This window comes from Ahaetulla prasina, chromosome 4 (genome assembly GCF_028640845.1).
Source record: "Ahaetulla prasina isolate Xishuangbanna chromosome 4, ASM2864084v1, whole genome shotgun sequence".
Lineage (NCBI taxonomy): Eukaryota > Metazoa > Chordata > Lepidosauria > Squamata > Colubridae > Ahaetulla > Ahaetulla prasina.
This window is the reverse complement of record NC_080542.1, coordinates 64,282,029-64,301,384: the sequence shown is the minus strand read 5'-3', so window position 1 is coordinate 64,301,384 and position 19,356 is coordinate 64,282,029. Positions and strand designations below refer to the sequence as shown.

Genomic DNA, 19,356 nt, shown 5'->3' with positions numbered 1-19,356 from the left:
TATTTAATTCATTCATCATTATAAATAGTGATGTCTTGAATGTCATCAAAACTTTAAAAAGCTCTTTTTATAAGTCTAAAAAGAGAAATCATACCAACTGATTTCTGGAATCGGTATTTATATTTCTTAATTTTTAAAGCTTCAGCCATTTTTGTATGTCTAATGACAAATTTGGTTCATATTTTTCTCTGATAATTTTTTTTTGCAAATCTTTTTCAATAAAAGATTTGTTGGGAACTGGCTGTTCCTAAGAACACACAATATAGCTGACATTGACTTAATTCAATTCCTCATAAATGTTCCTTAATGCTATTACCTTGTTATGTCTCCAATATTTTATTTTCCACAAAAGGTATTCATTCTTTAAAGTCAGATTCAAAACCATAATATTTAAAAATCAAATATTACACTTTCTAAGCCTTAGCCCATTTCTGTAGGGAAAACCTTGTTTTGATTTTGATTATTTTACATTCTTAAAGTTTATACAGAAATAGTTTCATTTTCCTTCATTAAGGGTAGAAGGCTGTCACTCAGTATTTCCAGCCTTGTAGATTTCTACAGTAACTTCTTTAAAGCAGTTAATTTGTAATATCCAAAAATGACTTGCCAAGATAATAGAAATTTAGTGTCCTTTGAAAAGTATGGTGAATTCTCTTGCCTCCTGAATCTCCCTCAGAATAACAGACTAACAGAGTTGGAGATCTTCTAGTCCAACCCCTGGCTCAAGCAAGAGTTTCTATACCATCAACCCCCAGAAACTGCTAACTTGCACTTTCCTCATTATGGAGCATAGTTTGGGCAATCTTGCATCCTCTCTTTATCTATAGATGAACAATTTTCTTATTTGCCCCCTATTCATATATGCAACTATCTGCTCCACTTCCCACACAGACATGTTTAGTCTGCCATTCTTCCCTGGAAGTTTGCATAGATGATATTTGTGAGATTTTTTAAAGAAAGAATAAGTCTGTAAAGTGACCAAAGTTGATAAATTATTAGACAAAGAATAATAATGAAAAGTACTTGAAGAGATCTAAAGGCCATTTGATAAAAGAATTTGCTAAATTTTATATCTTATTTTTTACGGGTACTACTTTTTTAATAGACCATAAGAGGTTTTGATTTATTGCCTAATTGTATGCCATAAAGTTGCTGCTTATTTTTAATGAATGACCACATAGATAAATTTTCTTCAGGATGATCTGTTTCTAGCCTGGTCATTTTCCAATATTAGATTCTTGTCTAGAGAACTAGATATTTTCATAATATATTTAAAGTACATATGAGGTTAGGCTGATGAATACCTAATGTCCTTTACAGGAAGTTTAGCAAAGCTCTTTAACATTATTTAATTGTAGAAGGAAAAAACAATCCTATGATCTTGCAATGGCTACTAAAGCACTGTGATATACCACATTCATGTGGAAATTTTAAAGAGTATGCACAACTTCATAGGCTGTCAGTATGACTTAGGGTGAGAAAAATATCTGTTTCCAATTTATAAACAGCTTTCTCCGTGGTGCACTTATCAGTAAAGGAGCAGGAATGAAACTCTAACTTCTGTCATTCTTCTTTAGTACACTAACAACACAGAGAATGCCATTAAAGTTATGGTAGTCATTTTCAGGAACTGACATAAACTAACAAACAAAACAGATTGATACTCTGAGAGTATCTCTCCTTCTCTATCAGAGCATTCATTGTTTCCTACCATTGTTTTTTTTTTTAATTCAAAATGTTTTACCAAAAAAAAAATTTCCCCCCCTTTCCCCCCAACCCCCCTCCCTTCACTAACCCCTCCCCCCTGATTTCCAGGATGAAGCACAAGGTATAGTTAAAAATAAAACAAACATATGCTAAGAAAATTTTCCCCCAAAACTATTATACCAATTTTCCCTCTCTAGCTCTGACTTCCTCCTAACATAACCAAATCCTTCAGGAGAAAGAAGAAAAAAAATAATTAACAATTAACAGTAACAAAATATATAAATCAATAGAACAAATTAATCAGTCACAATATTGCCTAATAATTCCTTATGTCCAAAAATCCACAAATTACTACCATATATTCCATCAGTCCAAAGAGAGAATTCTTGAAAAGCATTAAGCCTGTAAGTTTTTTTGGTTCGGGAGACAGCCTCCTGTAACACAAATTCTGACATTTCATCCAAACTATTTAAAGGAAACTTCTTTACATCAACTTGTTTATTCACGATCATATCTTCATATTTATCCACTTTTGTTTGTATCTCCTCCATTGCATTTAAGTCCTGATCACACTGGTTAATTTCCTCTAAGCCTTGATCCAAAAAGTCCCCATTTTTTATCAGTTCATATTTTTGAATAATTAAATACATTCTTTCTGTGTAATCCTATATAAAGCCACGAATCCATTCTTCTGAAAGAACCTTCATGACAAAGTTCTTGCTGAAAATCCCCTTATGAAATACTTAAACAATGTAATATAATCCAACAATCCACAATCCAACACAATAAGATGAAGTCTCCATTCAGTTTTGATTTCGCAGCAAGGCTATCGGTCTATTTGCAGTTAATCTCAAACGCCATTTTAAAAAAAGGGGAATTTTTTTTCCTCTCTCTTTAAAAAAAGGAGGAAGTCAGGAAATCAACAATACTTGCAAACCAATAATTGTTCACTCATGCTTCTTCCGTCTGCTTATAGAAATCCACAAAAAGAAACCAATTGTTAGCAGAACTTGGACACCTTCCTCTTTCCTGCTTTTGCCGGAGACGCGCTGGATACTGGAGATAGGAGGAATTCAATGGGACTCGACCTTTCGGGACTTTGCATAACAAAAACAAAGCCCCTAGGAGAATCTACCACTCTCCCCCTGCTCTTTCCCCTGCTCTCTCAACCAGAGAGGGAAAATTAAGTTGGGAACAGCTGTTCGTAGCTGTTTACACCGGCTTTTACCATATCCAGTGTGGAGTGCCATAAATTAGCACCCAGCGAGAAAGGTGGCGCCAAGCAGAAGCCCCTACCATTGTTGACTTATGCTGCTTTGAAGTTCATCTGAAATACTTCAGTTACATACTGAAAATGGAAACATGGAAAGTTCTAATGAGTGTACACTTAGATATATCTCAGGAAAGAATCACTTTCCATGAATATCATATTAGAAATTTAATAGTATCATCTTTTCTTTACTTCCGTAGGTGCTGGAGGCTGGTGCCCATCAGAAAGTAACCATTACCAGTGGCTGCAAGTTGATTTTGGCAATAGGAAACAGATCAGCTCAATTGCTACTCAAGGCAGATATAGTAGTTCTGACTGGGTAACTCAGTATCGAATGCTTTACAGTGATACAGGGAGAAATTGGAAGCCATATCACCAAGATGGAAATGTTTGGGTAAGTTACTTGTAATGTATGCATTTTAATTATACTATTGCTTCCTTCAAATTCCCTAAAACTATATTCAGACTGACCATGTAATTTATTTTCTGATTCCATAAATAGAATAGAATTATCTATTACTGAATAATAGTAGTTTATTCAATAACATTTTATTTATGTGATGATAGCTATATTATTAATGTGCAATGGAAGTACATGTGGGATTCATTTAAATGTATGAAAAAAGGGATTTAATTTATGGAAGTTTATTGAATGATTCACACAGAATAGAGAACATAGATAAAAATATAATATCATATCACAAAGAACAAGTCATCTGATAAAATTTCTAGAAAATGATCAAGGAGTTGATGAACCTTATGCACCAAGGTGATTTCAGTTGTGATATACAAAAAAATACTGAGTCAATCCCTCCTGATTGATCCTAAATAATTTATTTTGATATTTGTTCGAAGTGCAAAAGTGTGCTTCATGTTTTGTCACCTCTAGTAGTCCAGTTAAAATGGACTATTTCCCTTTAGTAGAAATGCCTTTGGTGCATGCATTCCCAGAAAATTGTCAAATGCCAACGAAGAGGACAATTCAGCATGCCCTGAACTGTAGTATTATATGAGCTGTATTAAAAGGACTCTTCATTACATCCCAGAGTTCTGAAGGAGTTGGCAGATGTTATCTCAGAACCATTGTATCATATCTTTTAAAAAAATCCTGGAGACTTCTGGCTGACATAGTGGCGAGATTGGACATGAGGAGCGAGTCTCCGTGCTCCCACGCCAAGTTCTTCTTGTTGGAGGGCTCCAAAAGGAGCTAAAGCCACCCTGTAGGGATGGTGAAGAAAAGAGGAGCATTCTGAAAGTCACAGAGAGCAGCAACTCTCCTGCTTGATCCAAAGTTTTCCCCCTCTTATCCACAATGAGAAGAGGCAGCCATCATGGCTGCCATGAAGCTGGGACAACTGAGGAAACAAAGAAATGTGCAGGAGCGATGTAGACGAACAGTGACTGGAGCTAAAAAGAAAAAAAGAAGAAGAATATCCAGGAAAAGATACTCTTAGAACTATTTCTTAAAGCGATGAACAACCACTATAGAGAACAACCGCTATAGAGAATAGAGAAAAAATTCCTAGACCCAAAAGAAAGAAACTCAAGGGAGAAAAGTTAAAAACCTTTAAAACATAGAAAATTGGATTTTTAAACTGAGTAGGCATTGTTTTGGAAAGACATTATAAGATGCTGGAACCATCTACTTGAATAGTGAACTTTGTTTCCATAAATTGAACTAAAATTGGATTAATCAGTTTATCAGACTTAAAACAATGCTGAAACCTAAGTTGAAGGTGCCATCTACTGGTGAAAGGAAAATATACCAAGCCTGAGAAAATTCCTGATAAGAGAAATAAACAACATTCATCTGGAGGACTGTGGTGACTCTATTGTGAGAATAAGGAAGACTCTTAAGTAAAGTAAAGTGACTTTTGATTTGTGGAAGCTGCCAGGACTACTTAAATGGAATGGATTAATAATCCTGAGATGTACAGAATTATGAGTATTGAACTTTCTGAGGAGTATCATTGGACTTGAATATATTGTTTTTGGACCATTGAATAAGAGTGAGACTTACTAAAATAAGACAAGATGCTCCATCAGGGGAAATGAGTAAGATTTCAAAAGAAATGGTGTGGATGTTTCAAAGCATATGGGATACTATGACAATGAATCAAAGAGAGATAAGGACTTATTGCAAGACATAAATGAGAAAATAGAAAATATCCTACAACTGATAATGAAGATCAAAGAGTCCAGGAAAGAGAGGAGACAGCAGAAAGAATGGAAGAAAAGATAGCAAACAAATCAGCAAACAAACAAGAAGATAAGAAGACGCGATAAAGATAATAATGACTAGAATAGAGGTAGAAATAAGAATACACACCTTTATATAAAGCAATAGATGGAATGATTTGATGTTGAAAGCTGATATTATTAGGTATGTTAAAAAAATTGGATGATTGGTACTTGAATGGCAATTTGTGACTATGAACAACCAAATAATGAAGGACTATGTCTTAATGTGTATTACTAATACACCATTACTAAACACTAGGATTAGTAATTGTGGCCTGATTAGAAGCTAGAATAGAGGTAGAAATAAGAAATAGAGGGAATATTAGCAGATATAATTTTTATATAATAGAATATAACTAATAATTAGATGAAAAGATTAGAGGTTGAAAGATGGTATTACTATGTACACTTAATAATATCATTGGAATTAAAATGGAACATTGAAATGACTAAACGGAACATTCAGTTCCTAACCCTAAACCTAACTCTAAAACAAATATGTATTGATGACTAATACTAGGATTATATAAATTTGATTAATGTAACAACTGTTGTTGTTGTTATTGTTGTTGTTGTTGTTGTTGTTGTTGTTTGTATTAAAATGAATTATACCCAGAAGCCACACTGTTCACTGATATTGATGTATATTTAAAAATAAAAATCCAATAAAAAATTAAAAAACAAAAGGACTCATCATTAAATATCCAAATAAAATTTATAAAGGTCAACCTTTGGAGCTTTTTTATTACAGGGAAAACTCATGTTGAAACCTCAAATATCTTTACTAGGAATTGTTTTAGAATATATAAACAAGAAACAGTATTATTTATTAAGATACATATTGATGGCCACAACCACAAATTCATCCCATCATTGGAAAAGAAATTGGTCAATCTCTTTTCCAATGATGGTATCAGATTCAGGGGTGAAATGCTCCCAGTTTGGACCGGATTGCCTGATCCGGTAGTGATGGCAGCTGGTGGTTCAGAAAACCGGTAGCAAAAAACCCTGGCCCCGCCCCCTACCCCTGCTGAGCTGTGCCATCATCAAAGGTTTTTTTTTAACTTTTAAAAGCATTTTTTCTTCAGCCAAAAAATGCCTTTAAAAGTAAAAAAAAAAAGGCTTTGATGATCCCGTGGCTCAGCTGGGATCATCAGAACCCTTTAAACCCTTTTTTTAAACAACCTCTTCAGCTCCTCTGGCAATCCCAGCTGAATTGCCTGATCACCAGAATCTTTAAAAAACATATTTTCTACAAGCTCTTTGGCCAAAGAAGTTGTTAAAACAATCTTTTTAAGAGGATCTGGACTGCGATCAGGCAACTTCAGCTGGGATCATCAGAGGAGCCTTTTAAAATCTTTTTTTTTCCTCTGGTGATCCCAGATGAGTTTTCTGATCATCACAGGCTTTTAAAATCATTTTTTAACAACCTCTTACAACAGCCCCCACCCATGCCCACCCAATTACCTTGTCCCCACTTACTTAATTTCTGCTTATTTGCTTTGCTTTGGCTGCTGCAATCAGTTGCATCAGCTAGCAACTGAATCTGCCTGCCTGCAATCAATCTCCTCGGTGAGCAGCTCAATCTGCCTGCCTCCAATTGGGTAGGTTAACTACTAAAAAATAGTTAATTGGTGTTTTTTTAAGGAGTTGGGTTTTTTAAGACAGCAATTTAAAGTTAAGGAAGTTTTAAATTTAGCTGCTTTTATCTAAAATGGCTCTCCAACCTTAGTAACTATAAGGCTTGTGGACTTAAACTCCCAGAGTTCCTCAGCCAGTTTTCCTGGCTGAGGAACTCTGGGAGTTGAAGTCCACAAACTTTAAAGTTACTAAGGTTGGAGACCCTTGATCTAAAAAATATAAATAAAATAAAATAATAAAATGAAATATTTGTGCAGCTTTCTGAGATTTGGTGGGTTTCTGTAGTGTTTCACTCTAACTACACAAACACACAAAATCTCACAAAGCTGTATGTGTCATTTTGTGTGTGTGTGTGTGTGTGCGTGAGTCAGTTGTGTTGTGTTGTGTTGTGTGTAAAGTGTGAAAGTTGGGTTTTGAGTTTTTTGGGCTGTGCTTTGCTTTGTTGCAGGGGCCATTTTAGGTGAAGTGCAGCTACTTTTACATTGTGTGTGAGTCAGCTGTGTTGTGTGTGTGTAAAGTGTAAAAGTTGGGTTTTGAGCTTTTTGTGGCTGTGTGAGGTTCCTGCCTGTTGCAGGGGCCATTTTGGGTGAAATGCAGCTGCTTTTACATTGTGTGTGAGTCAGTTGTGTTGTGTTGTGTCTGTGTAAAGTGTGAAAGTTGGGTTTGGTACCTCTTACTGTTTTGTATACTTTGTTTATTATTTTTATTATTTATTGTTATTGGCCATGCCTACCCAGTCATCTAACCACCAAGCCAGGCTCATCAATTAAGCCACGCCCACAGAACCGGCAGGGGAAATTTTTAGATTTCACCCTTGATCAGACTGATGGTATCAGATTAGAATCAGATTGGCATCAGATTGGAAAACCATACTAGGAGTATACCCAGCAATGATAAAACTAATTGCATGGATTCCCAGCTTAACTGAATATCAATAGCACTTAGACTTATTTACACTCCAGCATTTTCTCACAAGTTTAAAACATCAGCATATTGTGCCCAGCAATCTCCATCTGCATTTTGCCAACTTCAGAAGGATGGAAGGCTGAATCAACTTTGAACTGGTCAGGATCAAATTGGTTATGAGCAGAATTAGCCTGCAATACTGCATTCTAATCACTGCACCACTATAACTCCTATAATTCTAGCAAGAATTACTTCCATATATATTATTCACCTGAATTCAGCGCAAATTCAGATACTTTAAGTATGGTTTCTAATTTAAATTTAAAAAATGACAGAAGGTGATAAACAGAAACCAGAAACAAGTCTAGATGCTTACAAATTATTGATTGCAACTATAAGTTGGGGTAAAATGGGAAGTAAGAGTAGAACATTTACTAGTTTGTTAATACTGTTTTTTTTAATATTTTTATTTTTTATTTACTTACTTCTTTCTTTTCCTATAATCTTGATAGAAAGAGGGGGAGAGGGGGAGGGAGAGGGAGAGGGAGAGGAAGGCAGGGAGGGTGAGAGAGAGAGAGAATTTAGTACCGGATGAAATTTTCAGCCAATCTTATTATATTGGAGAGTATCAGTACAGAGCAAACACACCAGCCTTCAGCATGGTGAAGCCTGCAGTGTTTTTCCTGTAAAATGAATATAAGTTTGAAAAGATGTGACTATTTTTTAAAAAATAATATTCAAAGCCAGTGGTGAGGATCAATATGATTCAGTCTGTTTGAATATATTTTTTCATTGCCCAAATTCTTGATTCTCTCCTTGACACTGCCTGCAGAAATCTAGTAAATTAACTAAATTGAGCTAATATATGCAGGTAGACTAACCGCTCATAATGTATAGAATGTGACATTCAGCTTTTCTTGGCACAGTATTTTGGGAACATTATTTTTAAATTACAGAATACATATTCAGGCAATATCTGGGTTTATATGGCTCTTGCTCTTTGCTCCTTCTTTACATAAGCACAGTGATTGCTTTGCTAACTCAGTTTAAATGAGGAAATAAAAAGAATAAGAAACTCAAATTGCAGAAATCAGCAATATTCTCAGTAAATCAGTTTAATATCAAATGACAGCCAGGAGACAAAATCTGAAAAATAAGGAGATGAATAATGAAAAAAAGCAGTCTGGGAACATGTTTGGAGATGAAAACTCAGGAAACATTTTTTCTTATGGTTGTAAGCATTATTTCCAGTGAGCATAAGCACTGTACATCACAACAATTGCCTACATATATTGACTCGTATTTGAATTTGTTTGTCCTCTTGGTATATTTCTGAATTTCAGCACAACTAATCAGAGATACACAATACAATTTTCCTAACAAATGTAAACAGAAAAGTCTCAGTTCCTTGCTTCCAAAAATTCTCAGGGCAGAAGAGAGGGTGAGAAAAGCAAGACATTAACACTCCTTTTCCGTTCATAAACCCATACATGACTTATTTAACTTTTTAATTTTTTTTACTTTAAAATTTGGACTCCGCCCAACTAATTTTCATCAATAATATCACAAAATAACATAATCCACAAAGAAATTATGAAGGGATTAGCTGTTCTTGACTAGTTCTTGGTCGTGGAAGTTCATGTCCTATTTCCTGTTATTTTATCCATCAATAATTCTTTATCTTCTGGTTTCATAGCATGTTAGTGTTTTAGTTGGCATATTTTGTGCTTCTATGCACTTATATGTTCAGTTGGTCTGTTTCAAAATTTGTAGACTTGAATATTTTTCATATAAATTCCAATATCAAGAGTATTTGTGAAAATTATCAGCCAGGTAAGTTTTCAAAGAGGCTACATTCTATTTAAATAGACTGTCTGGTTCAGCCCTTCCCAGGACTGTCTCTTCCTGGTTATTTCTATCCATAATTAGAATCCACATCCCAGCAATAAGACTATGTTTCAAGTCTCATTAACTAAAATGCATTGACTTGCAAGACTCAGAAGGAGGCCCTTTTCTGCTCTGTAGCTTGCCCACCACCTCCTTGGATATCATGCCAAATCACCTCGCTGTCTTGTGTAAGGCCTTGAAAACGTTGTGGCCCAACCAGGGAGCACAAGTGTGTGACAGAGCCCATTTCCTGATCGTTAACGATTTATTTGTTTTTCTGTTCATTGTGTAATTAAATAAATAATCCTTGGTTCCCATATATTTAAAGTAACCTTACACAGCTCATGCAGAAACAGGAAGAAATAATATATATTAAAAAGAATATGGTTAAACGAAAAATATGTGGGAGAACAAATGTTTGAAATGATCCTCATCTGTATGCATTAGAAAAAGAGATCAAACATCTGATAGTAACGTAGAGGTAAGAGGGATTGTTTCAAGGTGAATGCAGCTCTTTTCCTTTGATCCATATTTTCTTGGATTTTTAATAAGATTAATGAGGCTCCTATTCTATACAATATTGGTTTCCTCTGGAATAACGATTTGTACTCAAATTATAAGATTTCAAAAGTTGACAGAATTATACTGTCAAACTTTGATTCAAATCTTGAAAGGGACATGAAATAAAGGATGTCCTGCCCTGAATGGGAATGAACTCACAACTCCTCCCCCACACACAAATTTTCACAATTCTATTCTAAGAACCCTTCCTTGATTTGTTATGCTATTCCTTTTATCTCAGTGTCCCTTTTATATTTTTTCCAGATGATATATTTGGAAAATATAATATAAATACAAGGATTTTTTTCTACAGAAGCAACATATCACCACCATTGTCACTCCATGCTATTGCATTAGATTAGATTGACATAGGTATTATATTTTTGTGTTTGTGTGTGTCTTCAAGTCAGTTTTTTTATTCTTAGTAAATGCCTAGACTAGTCGCTGTAGTTTTCTTAGCAAGATCTTTGTTGTTGTGGTTGTTGTAATTTGTCATTCCTAGGGCTGAGAGAGAGAGAGTACCTATCAGACAAGACTAGAACTCATGGTCTCTCTGTTTCTAGCCTGATGTCTTAAGCATTACTTAAGCAAAGAAGTTCTCCGAATATGCGAGCTGCAGTTTCCAATGAAGTATTTGATTATTTGATTGATTGAATTTGCCATAACAAAATGACTCGGTGTAGCTTCCAGCATTAAAACATCAAAATCCTAACAAATATCTTTAAAAAGAATAAAAATAGAAATTTCACTCAAGATAAAATATAACTAAAAGTGAAGAAGGGAGGGAATGGGATTCCTGGAGGAGAGGTGGGATTTTGCATCTTAATTCAATAACCATCTCCAAGTGATACTCCACTGTTAGGGTTCGATGTCATCTGGCAGATCCTGATCTTCAGGCTCTTGTGGAAGCCAATCTCACCTTAGGCAGTAAAATGTTCCAAAGGGCACAAACCATGGCAGAGAAGGCTCTTCTGAATCTCTCCACATGAAATACCTTGATCAAAAGGGCCTGCTCCTCTGCTGGCAAGGTAGAGTGGGCCAGTTCTAGTGGATGAGATGGTTCCTCAAGTGTCAGAAAATCTTTTCCTTAGATCCAAAGCTCAATTCTACCTAACATAAAAGTAAAAGTTTCCCCTATCACAAGTTGTGTCTGACTCTAGGATGGCATTTCTTAGCTGACGGATCCAGCATTGCCTGAAAGATATTTCTGTAGTCATGTGGCCAGCATGACTATATGCTGTTACCTTCCCAATGAAGTGATACCTATTTATCTACTCGCATTTGCATGATTTTGAACTGCTACGTAGGGAGGAGTTGTGCACGTAATGGGACACAGCAGTCGGATCTTGAATTCAGTCTGTCAAATTTCCAACTGACGTTGTCACTATGTTTAAGTGCTGAGCCATTCTGCCCCCAATCTACCCTACATATATGTTTCCAAATGTGTATTTTCATAGGAATTCTTTTTCATGAAAACTGATTAAAGTAGTAACGACTGAGGCATCAAATGATGTATCTTAAAATTAGATTTTTGCTTCAGTTAAGTCAGCTAATTTAGATTACAGAAATGGTCAATATATGTCACCATGAATACATTTTATTAAACATTATTTGTAGATAACTCTATATACAAATACTATATTAATAAAAAGAGGCATATTTACCACAGAATTAAATAAATTAATTTTTGTAATCTATGTGGATAATTTGTTCAATCAAATGTACATAATGCTGAAAACACAACTTAAATAACATAATATTTCTTATATATTTAGGTTTTTTTCTAGATTTTCATATTTGTTACAAGATGTTAATGTTTGTTATATTAAACCATTAGCTTTAATTTGGAAATAGTGGAAGGAATTCACAGAGTAAGGTACTTCAAAGGAGGTTTCTTGAAAAAGAAAACAAAAAGTCTGTTACTAGTTAACATAATATGCCTTAATTCCAATAATTTATTAATTTATTAATGCAAATGCATTAATGCAAATTAATGCAAATGCATTAAAAATCACCTTGCTTGCTAAATTTGCTACTGAGTTACTTTTGTTTGCTGTCCAATCTATTAGGGTTGTTAATGATATAATCAGAAGAAAGAACCAAGGGACAGAAAGCACCAAACTGGATGTTAATAACACTAATGTGATTGAAAAGAAACAGAAGACATTCTTTAATATTTGTGAAAATGTACATGGAGCTAGTTACCTTAAACTAGATCCATGTACACTTTCAGTCTCCTTGTGGTTATATCACATGTGTTGGCCAATTCAGTGGCATATGGGCAATAACAATTGTCCAGAATTCATATTTCAAATTATAGCTTAGATAAACATCAATCTATTTTCCCATTTTAATGGACATATTGATGGAAGATTTTTCTGAACAAACAGTTCCCCAATGTATATTATGTTAAGAGGCAACTGTCATGTGTCATATTATTATTCGATGGAAGTCTAAAACTAACACCATAAAACAAAAGGGTAAAGGAGTCCCTGCAGGATTTTATTCCACTAGTCGTTGCTTACCATAGGGGGCGTTTTTCATCTCTGTTTGAAGGCCAATACTGTCCAAAGATCTATGCTCATGTGGCCAGCATGCTGTCATGGAGTGTTGTTACCTTCCCACCACAGTGGGTATCTATTTATCTACTTGCATTTGAATGCTTTTGAACTTTTAGGTTGGGAGGAGCTGGGGAAAAGGACTGGAGCTCACCCTGTTATGTGGCATTTGGGTCTCTCTAGCCAAGAAGCCTAACCATTGAGTCACCATGCCACTCCTTAAAGCAAAAGGGAGAAACTTAAAATCAGTCCAAATCTTTCACCTGTAACCCATCCCCACTACCCAACATATAAGTATGTGGCCAATGACAAGAGGTGCATATATTTTTACAGAAATAATATTTTATGAGCAAGCTTGACATACTGAAGGATCTTATGTACCATTAGATAAATGTGCAGATCTATTTACAGATATATATGCTTTAGAGATGTGGAAATATTAAATACAAGACTAGTTTTTTAAATAGTCTGTAGATTGTACAGCTTATGTTTTGCTCTTTATGTTTCTTAGAATGGGAATCTTAAATGCCAAATATTTCCCCAGATTATAGCGTGTTCTCAGATAGTATAGTGATTAGATTTACACATGACTACCATTATAGCAAAAGGTCAGTGTATGATCAGAATTCACTTATATATGCCTCATCTTTTAATGTCAAATGATATTGATGTAATCAGCAAAAGAAGAGCACCAACATAATGGATGTTTCTAGTCTTTTAGGAGAGTGCTAAGAATAAAAATGTTTAATGACTGGAAATTTGATAGCTGATGAACTTTTTCTGTTATTAATATAAGAAATAACATAGATATACAGTATATGTTCAACTTTGTGCTGCACACTATAAATATTATTTTAAGAATTAAAGAATTTAAATCTGAATTTTAAAAAAAAGAAAAATTAAAATTAAAACTTAGACTAGATCAATGACAACACTACAGAAAACTGCATTCAGAGTTAGATTATAAATTTGAACCAAATCAACTTTTATCTGCTTAATTGGGTTATGATTATTTATAATTATATGTCTGAATAATCTAAAATACTATTTTTAATCTAAACATTGGAATATTATAACTACTGATTGATTTTTTAAAATTATTTCTTCATTAAAAATTTACATAATTCCAAAAATAGTAGAGTGCATTTAAGGATAGTCAATTGATATCGTAGCATCCACCAACACAATGAATTTGTCTTCTCTCTTCCTTTTCTGTACATTCACAAACTTTGCTTTACAAGTATCCACCTAGAATCAAATCACAGATTTACAGAAAAAACATGAAAGGTCACAAGTTTTATTGCCTAGGTGGAAACATATCATGGCCCTTATAATATGGACTATAGTTTTATATATTTAATAGTTGTGTTTCATTCCAGTTAAATACAGTAGGTCTTTATTAACCACTACATTTTAATACTGATTTCAAAAAGACATAAATGTGGCTAAAAGATTAAACTAGATGTCACATTTATGAATTTATACCGTGTTTCCCAAAAATAAGACCTGGTCTTGTATATTTTTTGCCACAAAAAAAGGCACCAGATCTTATTTTCAGGGCATGTTTAATTACTGACTCACCTTATGGCAGCAGCACTGATAGCCTAGCAGGCCCTCTTCCAACCCACTTCTTCTGCAGCTGCTTGCCACTACTCATGCATATTGCCTCCAGCCTCCATTTCACATCAGAGACTTTCCAGAAAGGCCTTCCAGATTGACATGCATGGTGCCCCTGGCTTCTGTTTTGCCATCAGAGGCCTTCTGGAAAGCCTCTGCTGCCGCTAACATCCAAAGAATTGATCCAGAGTTCTGTTATCAGCTATAGAGGACTTTTCAGAATGGCCTCTGATAATGAAATGGAGGCAGGGGGCGACATGCGTATCAATCCAGAACCTATTTCTTGGCTGCAGAGGCCTTTCTTGAAGGCCTTTGATGGCAAAACAGATGGGGATGTTGCACATGAGCACCCCAAATTGGGTGGGGTCTTAACTGGGGCTTAAATTGGGCGCACATGTAAAATCAAGCTAGGACTTACTTTTAGGGTAGGTTTTATTTTCAAGGAAACATGGTATGTACTATTATATACATCATTTACAAGGGAGTGTTCAGGGTTACCAGAAAGTATTCAGTATTCAGTTTTTATTTACTACATCCTCTAGATAGCAGCTAGCTGAATTTGTAATTATTTCATAATTTAAAATAATATATTGAATTCTCAACTTCTAGGGTTTTGTTAAAGCTTGCAAATAAGCAACATGGTATCCTCTAGATATATTGTACAGTTTTCATCATCTCAGCTAGGTAATAATCAGAAATGGTAAGAGTTGCAATTCAAAATATCTATCATATGCTTTCCAATATGAATATGAAATAATTGTGCATGTCATCTCTTACAGATTACAAACATCACTGATACTATATTATATATATTCAAAAAATTCAGTTCCTTGCTCATTATCAAATATTAATTATTTAACTTATACAACTGTCAGTGATATATTTGTATACAATATTTCATCACAATTGAAATTCAATTGTTATACAAGATAGAATAAATTAGAAGTTAAAAGAAAGTTGATGATGTAAACAAATTGATTGATAGCTCTTATTCTTTAGTTTTATTGGGCCACATCTATGTTATCTACTTTCAATATGTTTGCAGAATAGACATGATGGTATATTTTTCTTTATTCTTCTAAATATTCTTTAACACATATGCCTCCGTATTAAAGGTTTTGATATCTAAATACTTAAAGTAGCAATCATTGACTTAATAGTCTTCTTTTTATACTTCTGGAACATTCTTCTGCTCTCCCACTTTTGCATTGCACAAATTGGTGCATGGATAATATTTTTACAGAATAATAGAATGAATGCATTAACATTCCCCCAAACAATCAAACAAATAATTAAAGAAGCTTCAAATGCCCTCACTTGTCTGATAAAATGTTAATATTAGTGCCATGAACCGTCATTCTCTCTCTCTCTCTCTCTCTCTCTCTCTCTCTCTCTCTCTCTCTCTCACTCTCACTCTCACTCTCTCTTGGCAGCCCTGGCCCTTAGTCCTGCTTAAACTGAATAGTCTATTTTCTTAAATTAAAATATTAATTTAGATATGCATGCAGAGAAGGCGGCTGTCATTCACATTAAAAAATACTAAAGACTGAAGCTTGGCTTAGCCCAGTTTTGGACAAAACATAAAGTGGGGTTATTAATGAATGGTCTTTCTTGTACCTGCTGGCTCTTGCCACTAAGGCAAGTTACTGGAGCCCGGTAAATTCAAATTAATTTAATTTAATTTAAATTTCTTAAAAGTAACTAAATCCAGTATTTTCCCCTTTAATCATACTAGAATTCTATAGCAATTTCGGAAGTTTCTAGATACTGCCTCTAATATTTTGGTGAATTCACTAGTTGTACATCTGCTGGAACAGAATGAGTTTATCTTCATACAATAAGACTCTTTGCATACCACATAAACTCTGCCTAGTTTTGTAGATTTTCAAATACAAATGAGATTCCACTTTCACAAATAAACATGCTTTGTTGGTTATAATATATAATAACATGCTTATACTGGTAGTTTATGTAGCGAATATGAATTAATTGGTATGTATATTGAACTATGCACATAAATGCTTATTGCAAAGTTTTCTAACCTTTTGTTTATTTTTTGTTTTACATTTTACAATTCTGTGTATATAATTTGGATCCAATTATAGTTTTCGGCTATTGAAATTTCAATATAATTAAAATTTCATAAATTAATGGTACTGAATAAGCAAGTTATTTTTATGCAAACTGGATTTGTAGCAATCTGTCTCATTTACAATAAGGGAATAACAAAAAGCTTGATGTTTAAATGGTATCACAACAGAAACAGCATGTTAATGTCTGTCCTAGAAATTTGCCTGCTAAAGGACGTTCTCTTGTACATAACTTGCCCCATTTTTTGAGGTTTTTAAAATTAAAATTAATTATTCAATAAGTACATGAATAATTTTTTTTAACATTGTGAGCCACCCAGAGTTAACCCATGGTAAGATGAGTGGACAATGAATTTTATAAATCAATAAAATTTATGAAATTTGCATGACTGCCCATGTCAGGAAATTATTTAAAAAAAGGATTACAAACTATAAAAGCAAAAACTAAAGCAAGAAAAGAAATGAGGATATATTAGTAATATACTTGTCTCACAAATTCACTTATTTCCCAAGGTTCTTAGTCCTCTTGACATAAATGGCTCTGTAGTGACCTTTGAAACAGTGGTGGGTTTCACTTACCTTTGGTACCGGTTCGCATGCGCAGAGCATATTTGATGACATTCAGGCAGATGTGCACCACTGCTTTGAAAATACAGAAATGATGAAGTCAACCATCAAGATTCTGCAATATGGGAACCACAGTAAAAAGGGCCACTACTTAAGTTTTTCCCAAGAAGCACCCTAGAAGACAGAACCCATAATGTACCCATTATGTTGTACCTGGTAGTATGGGCAGATGAAATTGGGAAGAGGCAGTCACTCAAATTCTGTTCTGAGGAAAAAGAGGATTAAAGTCATATAAGGGATTTTGAAACTTTGTATGTCCTTGATTGTCCTGGAACCTTAATATTGTTTTGTAAAATTCTATATTAAGCAGATGTCTTATTATGACTAATATGAAGCAATATTTGCATGGCAATCATTGTAGACTCCCTCTAATTCCCTGTGAGTTTATTATATGATAGAATTAGGAATATCTGTTTTTACCATTGAATATGATCCTGCTCTGCTCTCAAAACAACTTCAATTCCAAGCAGTGCTTCTCATAATTATAATAATAAAATATTTCTGTATTGTTCCAGCACAAGGGCAACCAGACAGCATGAGTAGAAACTATTCTCTGTTTTCCCCAAACCATTTGAAACACAGTTAAGATCATATCGCTTTGGATGTGAATTCTTGTTTTTGGAACTATCCTTCCAGAGAAGCTTTCAAAATGCTACCTTAAAAAAAACCAGTATCTCTTAGAAACCTGTCATTCTGTATGTAGGTACTGAATTCCCCCCACCCGCCCCCAAATAGACCATTTTTCAAGCTGGTTTGAAAACCATACTTGAAAGTAATTAATAGTGTGTGTTTGTATCTCTTTGCGTGCATGAGTGTATATGTGTTATGGTTGGTGTATGTATATATGGACATGCAAACGGAGAAATTTATTTAGAAGTTTGACTGAATTCAAATGATTCTCAATAAAAAATGGATAGAATTGTATTGTTTTGTTGCAATCCTATTTATGTTTCTCTAGAGCACAACCAGTGGTGAAATGTAAAATTTGTTACTACCAGTCCTGTGGGCATGGCTTGGTGGGGGGTAATGTGACTGGGTGGGTGAGGCAAACTTTTTTTTTAACTTTTAAAAGCATTTTTTCTACAACCTCTTCAGCTGAAGAGGTCGTAGAAAAAATGCTTTTAAAAGGTTCTGACGATCCCAGCTGAGCCGCATGATCATCGGAAAAAAATGCTTTTAATAGTAAAAAAAAACCTCTGATGATCGCGCAGCTCAGCTGGGTATAGGTGGGGGGAGGGATTTTTGCTACTGGTTCTCCGAACCATCCACTGCCATTGCTACTGGGTCAGGCAATCTGGTCCAAACTGGGAGCATTTCACCCCTGAACACAACAGAGCTTATTTCAAAGAAAGCAAAAAGGAATAGTGGGATTCAGCCAGTTCGCACCACTCCAGGAGAACCGGTTATTAACTTTCTGGCAAACTGATGGTTGGAAGAAATCATTAGGGCAGAGAACCGGTTGTTAAATTACTTGAATCCCACCCCTGCATAGATGTATACTGATAGCTCATTAAGCTACCTTGAGAGGAATTAAACAGTTAACAACAAATATTTTATTTTGAAATCTGAGTGAATGTAATAAAGAAAATAAAAAATTGATTATCAGGTAAATGAAGTATTATAATGATTAATTAATAATGCTCTGTAATGATAAGTTTATACTTACTTTCATGGCTTTCCAACCAACCCTTCATTGCAATGGTTTGTGGCTGATAACTTGAACATACATACTTTCTTACATGTAAATATAAGGGAATCAACTGTGAAAATTGGTTTGGAATGGGTAAAAGACAGTTTTTCAAAGTCCACAGTCTGTTGTAAAGTGGGTCATTGTCTACTAAGAAGATAATTGCTTCCTGACCCAATGCTTAAAAAAATATAAATGAGGTCTTATTTTAACCTTTACCATTTCAGATTTTCTTGTGAATCTATTTTAGAGGCAGTAATAAACTTTATATTATCTTGTTAAATATGAATAAAGTTGGGGTAAAATATGTAGAAAGTCTTGGGCTTCCTTAGATAGACACAATCTTTAGAAACTTCATCATCCAGCATTTATTATTTTGAACTAGCATTTTTTAAGAATACCACTACAGAGATTTCCTACTTGAAGTCAATAGAGTCATTAAACTAACATACCACAAACCACCACCAAAATCAGAAAAAAAAATCAAATTACCCATATCAATAAAAAAGCTCCAATCCAAAAAAAAAAAATCCCTCTGGCGAAGAAACAACAACAGGGCAAGAG

At 34.4% G+C, this 19,356-nt stretch overlaps 1 protein-coding gene across 1 annotated transcript in view; it reads left to right on the top strand.

Moving 5' to 3' along the window:
• The window catches only part of CNTNAP2 (contactin associated protein 2), a 788,332-nt gene that overhangs the window by 43,269 nt on the left and 725,707 nt on the right, over positions 1 to 19,356 (top strand). The window contains exon 3 of the mRNA XM_058182711.1: positions 3,178 to 3,371. Coding sequence (XP_058038694.1) covers positions 3,178 to 3,371 — 194 coding nt within the window. The remainder of the gene's footprint in view (positions 1 to 3,177; positions 3,372 to 19,356) is intronic.